Genomic DNA, 10356 nt, shown 5'->3' on the forward strand with positions numbered 1-10356 from the left:
AATTGACCACATTTTCATTGAGATAAAGCGGGAAAGATAGGATGAAATGAGATTTATAATTTAGTTATGAAAACAGACCAATAATTCAAAAAACTATACTTTATCGTATACATTCATATACTTGTACAAAAATTTATTTATTATTAATTACTCGTAACTATAAAAATATTTGTTAAAAAATAACTTGAACATCATGATTTTTAATTTAAATTTTTTATTAAAAAAAATGACAATTTCCTTTCACGGTTATATTTTTGATCCGAGTGAATACATTGCAATAGATTCGGATCATTTATTAATATGAAATTTCTCACATAAATTGGTCAAATTATATTTTACGCTTAATATAGACTTTAAGTTTTAATGGTCGACTGCGTTTTTTGTTGTTCATATTTTACTGGTAGTAGAAAAAACAGTCTGTTGATGCATTTGTTTCTAGAATGGAGAGCGCGTATTTTACAATTTTCAAAAAATTTTAGTAAGGAATATTATTCTGTTTATGAAGGAATAACTCCGACTATTTTTTGTCTGGTAAGTAGTAAGTAATATATTTTTACACTACATTTAAAATAGGAAATGTAGATATTTTCTAAAAAGCGGGACATTTTTAAAACTCGGCGGGAAGCGGAACAGTCCTCCAAAAAGCGGGACTGTCCCGCCAAAATCGGGACGTGTGGTTACCTTATACTAGGGACTGCAATTTATCTGCATAAATAAAACAGAATCAAATAGTTAAACTGAAAAGTGTTAAGTTAGGCTATCAAATAAATGTCAAGAATTATCAGATAAGAAATTGATTTTAGAATATTAAAATACTAAATACTGTTTTTTTTTTATTGTGAAAGAGTAGCCTTTTATAGTTGCCAGTACATCGCATTTATGTAATTCATTAGGTTTGTATTTATCATGTGAACAAAATGAGCTGAAGTAAAGGGAAAAGCATTGTTTCTCAAAACATACTTTAGAAATTGCATTATAATAACCATATACAACCTATAATGATGAATAGACGAAGATATAGGCTAACTCAGGTTGAGTAGTACATATACTTATTGTGTACTATTGCACGTACACGTCAGTCATGAGAGATTTCTGCGAGTATTAAAATTGCAAGCTTTCTGTTCTAACGAAACAACTAGTTACGAACATAATGCACTTTTGTTTAAAAAGATGATAAGGCACACACAAGACATAGTGTCCCCATTTTAACGACGACATACATGAAAAAATGCCATATCCTATAGTTCTACAGTGGGTTCATTTAATAATACGATTATTATGTTATATTCTCACACACAAACCGTCTCATTTATGTCGAACTGTAAATAATACAAGATATGTTCACCTAAATGAATGCTGTATTTAAGTAAAAGCTTCAAAGTTTATTCAAAATCAAAATTTATGATTTCTTCTTTTCAAACTAAACAAAATATATATATATCCAATGAAAGTTGGATACAAGGTTTCTGTCTTTAGTCGAAACGGGAAAAAATTTAATTTCTTTGTTGATCATTTTGCGGGTCACTGGTTTAGTTTTAGTTGGCATACTGTACTCCAATTAAAAAAAATGATATTGAAAGTTAATTAGGATTGGAAGACTGTGATGCTGTTAACATAATAATTTATAAATATTAAAGGCATTTTTAAGTTTAAGTTGGCAGAAAAATGTTCGTTTTGTTAATAAATAAATATGTACTAGTAATTTTGTTGATTGGATTGTACTAATTATTTTTTATTTAATTAAACGCTGTTGTACATTTAGTAACTGGTAGGATCTAATAATTATAAAAAAGTCAAGTGCTCTTTACTTTTTACATAAACCAGGCGAGTATAATTTGTTTAATTTATTGTTTTTTGCTGTTGATTTGTTAAAATTAATAAGTGCAATTCATGGTAACTACATTTACCGTTTGATTTAATTGATACCGTCTATCAGTCCAATTCGTAATAAAGCAAAAATTTGATAGTAACGACGTATTTTATTTTAAATTTCAAAATTTCTCAAGATACTCGAGAAATTCTAGTCGAGAATTCTAGTTCTTCGAAAAATAAAATGGTCTAGAAACCAGAAACCCTATAACTCGATCAATAAACTAATTCCTTTACGTTATAAAAATAAAATTATACGTCACGCGCCAGTCAAAAACTAACATCAATAAAAGTGTAATTTTATCCTTTAATTGTCGATGATTGTAAGTCAAAAAATTGTCCGAATACCTAACACCTTCTTCGGCAAATATTTCGTTTTCGTGATGAATTCGACTCTTAGAAACAACCCCGATCATAATCGAATACATTTAGCTTCTTATTTCCTTTCTTTTCCACTTGCATTTACATTGGACAGTATCGAAATATCAAACGATTGGAAAAATTCAAAGTTATTTTTGGTTCCATTTACAATATTGGTTTCAGTTTCATGCTTATTAATAGAAAATATTTCTTACACACTGATTTATTAATATCCCGGTTATTAATAACAGAGAAGAACCCTACCTGTGTTTTTAATCCCCTAAAAAACGTCTCGACTTTTTGTCGTTCGTCGTCTGTGACCTGCCCTTCGAGAGGTACCGTATCGTCCCTATCGTCCGCTTCCTCACTTCCTCTTCCTTCACTTCCATCCTCTCTTTCAACGTCTTCCCTTTCTCCGTAGCTGCTACCGGAAGTGGTAGTACTTGAGTCTCCACTTCCCTCTCCCGTCGAGGACAACCTTACACGGGGGTGCTCAGGCTCGTACGCGTGCATATTTTGATAAGGATCATACTTTTGGGAATACCTACTGATGGAATATTCCGACGGTTCGCGGTGACGACTGCCAATTGATAATGACGACATTCGTTTTTCTACAGGTGAATATGAATCACTGTGTACAGGCATCTCGACAAATTGCTCTGAAACAATGGAAAAGGTGTTTTGTTAATACAAACAAAGGTAACTTTTGTGGAAAACAAATATTTTCATGACCTTACTGTTTATTAGTGGATACTTTTGTATACCAAAGGAAACAAAAGATACCTACATTTATTTTCGTTTAGGTATTTATCGTTAGTGCAAATATAGAACAACAGTAATTTACTGAAACTACACCACTCGAGGATTGCGATTTCAATCTCACCAATAACTTAATTAATGCTCTTTATTCATTTCGATTACATACAAGTATTTATACGTATATTGGCAAAACGTTAATAGAAATTACACATTTCTTCATCGGCATTTTTTCTTTTAATGCCCCACGAACGAAAATACAGTGTGTGTTTTAGTTCAAACAATAAAATAAATAATATTTTAAGAGAAAAACGCTTTTTAATATTACTTTCAGCTATTGGTATGGAATATCGAATATAGATATATAATGTTAATATCTTTATTAAAAATACTTATAAAATCAAACTATTGTTTTTGGTTGAACGGTTCTTTCTAGATTTTTTCGGTATAAATAATTACTTCCATTCCATATTTTAGCAATTTCGTGTCATTCCTACATTTTAAATTTGTCGCGTCTCTTTTGAGTGAAAGTGGTGGGTTTGCGGTACTCTATCCATATATCTAGGGACCCTACAATTCTTGGCGTTTTAGTGCAAATGTTTAAAATATCAAAAACAAAATGGGAATCCTATAAACGGCTAAAGAATCATTTTCAGCGTTTTCCTTATCAAATCCTTGCACAATTTGATATAATTAAATCTTCATAAAGTCCGTATCCACAATCAAATAATACAATTCAAATACCGTCGTTACTTATAAATCTTAAAAGAGAACATTGCGATTTTTTCTTTTTCAAATAGTTAAGATTTAAGATCAATTTTTGTTGGAATTAAAATAAAATTCCCAGTTCCTTCAATTTTCCTGATAATAATTCTCGATTTGTAATCATCCTGTTTAGTTTAAAGACCATTTGAAACAATATAAAAATTTGTAAATTTGTCATCTTATCTATGTATATCTTCGTTTGTTCGATTTTCATTATGTTAGAAAAGAAAAATCAAACGCACAAGTAAATATGGACAGATTATTTCAACGTTATTTTGGCTTCCACCAGGTACACATGACTGACTTATATCTTTTTTAATTCATCACATTCCCGTATTCCTCCTAGCCGATCCCGCCAGCCGTTCTTGTTTTTTATCTGTAACCAGGAGGGTACGTTTGACACTTGACACCCTCAGTTTCTTATAGGTACAGACTATCACACTAACAACAACAGTTATTTTCGCTAATAATTAATTCTTAATATTGTTAAGATTTTTGTACTAATATCTCTATTTGTAATTTGTGTTTCTATAAAGGCGATTAAACTGTTGTCGTTAGTTTTTAACCTCGTATTATAACATGCAGTGCTAACAGCATCCTGTACACTACCAATTAAAAGAATTTCCGTAATACACAAGGAGCAATTATACAGTCTTTATGGTTGATTAATTATTGCTAAGCACGAGTTTTAAAGATACTCGCAATATTACATGCTTTATAGGTCTTTGTAGCGACCAAGGACAATTAAGTTCCGCTTGGTGGTTGTACTCACGATCAGTCAAAAAAGTTAGTAATCGAACCACCACAACTGCTGCTCATCACACGTCTCGTTCTATAACGAATCTTTTCACTGTACAACTTCAAGTTTTATTTGTAGGTAAAACATATACTCATTTTCAATTACAGTAAGTGTAAAAACAACCGAACCACGATGTACCTAATACCTATTACGTGTAAAATTATTGACTAGGAAAAAAATATTTTTTTTATTATCAGCTCATACATTTTTCAATCTTCTTTGTAAAATTAAGGAGCAGTACCTACAGGAAAGTCATTTTACATTTTTGTATAAACTATAGTAAAAAAGTTGCAACTTTTTTCTATTTTGATGTGATTAATGCGCGAAGAGCGAGAGCGAGGTAGATGAAAATGAAAAAATTTTATGAAAATCTTTTACTACATTCACCTTCATTATAAGATTTTTTACAGATTCTTTACAAATGTAACTGCTTGTTTAAACGTTACATTCCCATTTGTTTTTTAATGTAGCGAACATATAACATTAATGTAAATCTAAAAAGAAGGTTAACACCGATTGAAACCTTCGTTTGTGTACCATATATGTACAACAACAAAAATGCTCTTAAGTTTAGTACTAGTAGTAACCTCGACCTTAAGAATTATAGTGTATTTTAGTTGTTTTAGGTCAGCATTCGTAATGATGTATTTATGATAGGACATGCCTAACGAAATTGCTATTTTATGTATCTCCTGTCTTAACAGTTTTAAATTGTAAGAAGAATTGCACATTATGATTCTCTGGTATGATTACTTACAATTAGCACACATTCGTTCTTATGTAGAACTTATTAATATGTAATTTATGTATTCTTAGCATACGCTTGTACATCAGTAAAATTTGCGCTTTACCGCCTACATTAACCGTCCTTCTCCCTTCTGACGTTTTCAAATTTTGTACTACACAATTAGAATGGAGAGAATTTCCCGAAAGTTCTCGTTATCACACAATAAAATTGAGTAGTATATTAAAATGTATTGTCGATTTATCGTCAATTTTTGTACAACAACATAAAAGCAGTGATTCAAAGCAATAATCACAATCTCACCTTGACCTTCCAACAAACGTTTTAATAAATGTATTATTCCTTACATGTAACAATTTTTACAACGACGGGGTCAACTGAGGTAATAATGCCTTCGGCAATTGCAGCCGCTCTGCCACAACCAGTCAATTTTCATATAATGCAAATTTGCTCATTAGAAGTAGTAAATCCAAGAGTTTACTTAAGTATCTTTACGCTCGACGAATAAAACAGCATATTGTATTCGATATTCGACGCTGCATTAGAATGTGATTCTTTAGTACCAACATATCGTAACCTTAAATCCCAAAAAAATGTAACTTTTAACCTTTTTGAGAACATTACTTGTAAAATAAAAAGGTAAAACAACTAAAAAAAGTTCTCTTTCCGACGAATCATTAGCGTTTAGAATCGCCCCTGAATATCAAGCTTTTAAAACATCAAACCTGGAGAAAGACAACAATTTGGTTTGTTTAATTTTAAAAATAAAATATTTCGGAATTTCAATGTGCTTGAGGCCAGCTTCAAATTCACCGTTGAAAAAGGCATCTAAAGTGATTAGATACCTTTACTTCATGTAACTTTTAAAATAGCAAACGACTGCATTGTTTTCGAGCTTTAGGATTAACAAATTATGTCAAGCATTATATTTCATTTATTATCTCTAGCGATGTGCCCCTTCCAATGTCTTTGATGCCCGCTAGCAAAATCGTAGGTAGGGAGAAAAACGCTCATTATACTCTCGACTCTTGTTCATTAAACATACTTTTTCATACAGTACCTGCCAAAAGTTTTGTTCAATCATGAATAGTAGTGCGAGTCGAAAACAAGCGTTAAAGCCTTTAAAATGTCTTCAAGTATAAATAAACATCTCGTTGATATTTTTAGTAGTAAATTGTACCAATATTTGAACAATGCAATTGTAGTGAATAAAATGGTCAATTTTTCCGTGCAGTACTGTACAGATTATACGCTTCTCACCGGTTAAGAGTTTGGCCGAGAGTTGTCTCCTTCCTTTTCTGGCCTAGTGCTATTCTTTTCTACTTTGCACCGGTCAAACTGAAAGTCACATTGCTACAGAAACTAAATGAAGTATACTACCCTATTGTTTTTCTTGGGTTCAATTCTGACGCGCCCCATCAGCTCTATATGAATCGACAACAAATTTTATCCGATTTTGAAGCATTATGTACTCATAAATTCATTTGATTTTTCATTTTACTTTCATACCATTTCACTTTCTCGAAAAAAGCTTACAGATAATAAACGGCTTTTCATGTATAAGTGTGTTAAACAGTGTGAAAGACTAAACAGATAAGTATCCTTCATTTACCTACCTACCTATACGTATGTAGGTATAAAAATTATATTCCTTCCTTGCCATTCCTTCATTTTTCTTACCTACGGCGGTAACATAAACATTAAACAACAATCGTTTTCTGAGACTTTCAATGCGAATAATAAACTTATAGTCAAAACCAGCTATCACTCGAGGAAGTTTTATGGAGGTTAACGTCAAATTAACCTTCACCATAACTAAACTCTAAATCAGCCCGTGAACACACATACAAAACATGTACATACCTAGACACTTGAACATTGAACAGACTGTAACAACAGCGGATAAAAATCATAATTTACATCTTAATAAGAGATAGCAAAATGGCCTAATGTTAATTTTTCAATTTTAACATTAATTATAAAAAACATATCTAACATTTTACACACTCATACAACAATGAGTTATAGAACCTTGGCAAAAATAATTAACTTATTGCGAAGACGATTTAATTAAGAAATTTGTTTGCGCCATGTCCCCAAGCTGCGTCTCATTTTGCGTCGGACCTCAAAATACTTGAGCGCACACTAGGGAGTTAGAAAAGGAATTTCAGAATGCACGGTAGAAGAAACTAATTTGGCATACGTATGAGCAGAGTCGAACTAAAGGAAAAGGGGCCGCCTGTTCCTCAAAATTCCCAAAAATTCTCTTTAATGAAATCCCTAACACGTGCCAAATACGTTCACGATCAGTAATGTTGCAATTCTACTGATAACTGCACCAAATTTATGTTGAGATCAAAGTATAAAAGAACTCGCAGAACTTTTCCTTAGTTATTATCCCTAGACTAAATTTTCAGTCTCTCAGAGTTTCAGCGTCTCTCACAGTCTCTCAGTTATTTCCTACGTGTTTTTATGGACCTCTCACGGTCTCCGTATGAGAGACTCGAACGATAAAATTGTTAATTCAGAGATTCGAGTCCTTCACAGAGAGACTGAGTGAATAAAACTGAATAATTTATAGACTCGAGTCTCTCGTAGAAAGACTGGGATCTCTGAAATATGTTGAACTTAGACAATTTTAACCATGTCTATCGAGACACCACTTATTAAGAGATTCAAGTCTCTCGTTCAGAGAGTGGATACAAACGAGAGACGCTACACAATTTTTTTAACAGTCTCTCTCAGCGACACCAGAGAGACTCGAGTCTCGCTTTCAGAGACTCTGAGAGACTGAACATTTTTATCTCGGGATACTTTGAATAAGATATTAGGATACAAATTAACAGTTTACGTATTATTATTAACAGACAGTAAGTCAATTGAAATAACAGAATTACACCTGTCATAAGTGTATTAATACTAATGCATGGTATGAAATATGCTTTACAATAATTAGAATATCTGATGAAAGACAATGTTATTAGGTGCATTATGTATCGTCTAACAATAAGTACCAATTTTAAATACTAGATATGCTTGCAGTTTTTAACTACTTGACAAGAAACAACCTTATTATGTTACGTAGTGTCTCTGATGGTTATATACAAGGTGGATCTTAACAGTAAGTATAAAAGGGGGTTTGAACTTTGGGATTTGGAGGCCCCGTCATGTAATGTAAAATATAAAAGCTTTTTCAACTATTCTTGTAGGTTGATCTTTCTATTCTTTATATTTGGAAACACTTGGTAACTTCTTATTTTACAAGTGCTACTAATAAAACACTCGGTACATTGTCTGCCATGCAACATCGTGTGAAACTGTAATGATCCTGTTTCTCAAAAACAACAAAAAAAAAACGAGATGCTAATTTTGATAAACGTTTGTTATTACTCGCCTGTCATTCTACTTTTTTAATCGTCTTAGGTTTAGTGTTTACAAACACCATGATACACGTAATTTCAGTACGTGTTTCTCGCATATAACGAATGAATCATCGCTTACTTATCTTATTACCTTGAGATGAACTCACGGTGTATGTAAAATGATTCCATTGAATTAGTAATTAATCGGAAAATGGAAATAATAATAAGCGCGAATGTCACCTCCGTGTACAGCGTTTACGACTTGAACATAAAAATCAGTCATGTGTGAGTCAGACGGACGCACCGAGGGTTCCGTATTGCGGAAAACTAATACATGGTATACATAGAAATGTGTAAATTTCAGCTACTACCAGAAATTGCTTTTTAGTGATCGCTATTGGCCTAATTTTATTTTTTTTTTAATACTTTTCAAACACCTGTATTTCATAACACAATAATTCATTTAGTAAATGCCTCGATTACTGTAGTCATCTCGGATTTCGTTGAAATTCCAGCATTTATGCAGTTCAGTATTAATACAAGCAATGTGATTAAATAACGATTATGTATAAGGTCTGGATATTTTACGTAAGTATATTGACTAAATTATGTAGATAATTTGATAAATTAATTATTTTATCTACACATTATTCATAATGAAGTCGAATGAAGTCAAAAAAAACGCATTATCATACCAAGCAAAACCACCAGAAATGGTAAAAAAGGTCAACAACAACTGTAAACAAATGGATGGACATGATTACGTTAACACTCACTTCGTTCTTATTGCCTTTTCCTACTATAGCCATATAATTCTAAATAATCAAATAAAAGTATTCTTCAATTAATAAAGTTCGTAAGATCAGGATCATAAGGCAATAATTCAGTATTTCAAAATATCTCATTAAATATTCACTTATCTACTTTAAAACACGGTCTTTTGTTTTAAAACAGAACTGAATAATGCAATTTAGTTTTTTATTTTACAACAGCAAAATTGATAACAATTTCTAGTATGTATATGTATAATCGGAAATCGGCAAAGTATATCTAAAAATCGATATTAGGTTTGAAACAATAATTTTTTATAGTTATACTAAGTCAGAGTTGAGTTATATGTTGAGGAAGTTATATTTTTTTTATATGTATAAAGTCAATAGTATATTCTAATGCAAAATTCTCTAATAATCCAATTTTCGAAGCATTACTGTACATACGCCGTCTACAAAAGTTTCGTCGTAGTTTTAAATGCATTATTATTCCTTTGTTTTTTTTTTATTACGTTACTAATTAAGTTTTCCAACAATCACAATAGAATAAAAATGTTTGTATTTACAAACACTGCTATTGTTGAATTAATTTACCATAATTGATTCCTTCGTATAGTTTTCAGTAGGCCATAAAAAAAACGCAATTAGAATTCGAAAAAAATAGAAAATGTAAAATAATATATTTAACAACGTACAAAATTTACATTTTTCTTTTAAGGATGTTTGGGAGGTATGTCAAAATGCTACGAGACAAATAAAAATTTAGAAGAACGTTCCTCATTCAATTCTAAAACTCCTGTAAAAATTACAAATCGATTCACTAAACCGTTAGAAAGTTATTAAAATTTTAAAAAATTGTAATTTTACACGTCATTTTATGGAGATTCGTTAACCGAACAGATTAAATTTATTTTTATTAACAGAAAAAAA

The 10356-nt window shown here is 31.3% G+C and overlaps 1 protein-coding gene and 1 long non-coding RNA gene across 6 annotated transcripts in view; one reads left to right on the forward strand and one right to left on the reverse strand.

Moving 5' to 3' along the window:
* LOC112904791 overlaps positions 1-10356 on the forward strand; it is a 244775-nt gene that overhangs the window by 156501 nt on the left and 77918 nt on the right. The window lies entirely within an intron of this gene.
* LOC108745126 overlaps positions 1-10356 on the reverse strand; it is a 58998-nt gene that overhangs the window by 5577 nt on the left and 43065 nt on the right. For all 5 annotated transcript variants that reach the window (XM_018481207.2, XM_018481205.2, XM_018481204.2 and 2 more), the window contains one exon: positions 2494-2888. In XM_018481207.2, coding sequence (XP_018336709.1) covers positions 2494-2874 — 381 coding nt within the window. In that variant the 5' untranslated portion in view covers positions 2875-2888. The remainder of the gene's footprint in view (positions 1-2493; positions 2889-10356) is intronic.

The sequence above is a fragment of the Agrilus planipennis genome, unplaced genomic scaffold, assembly GCF_000699045.2.
Source record: "Agrilus planipennis isolate EAB-ADULT unplaced genomic scaffold, Apla_2.0 scaffold37, whole genome shotgun sequence".
Lineage (NCBI taxonomy): Eukaryota > Metazoa > Arthropoda > Insecta > Coleoptera > Buprestidae > Agrilus > Agrilus planipennis.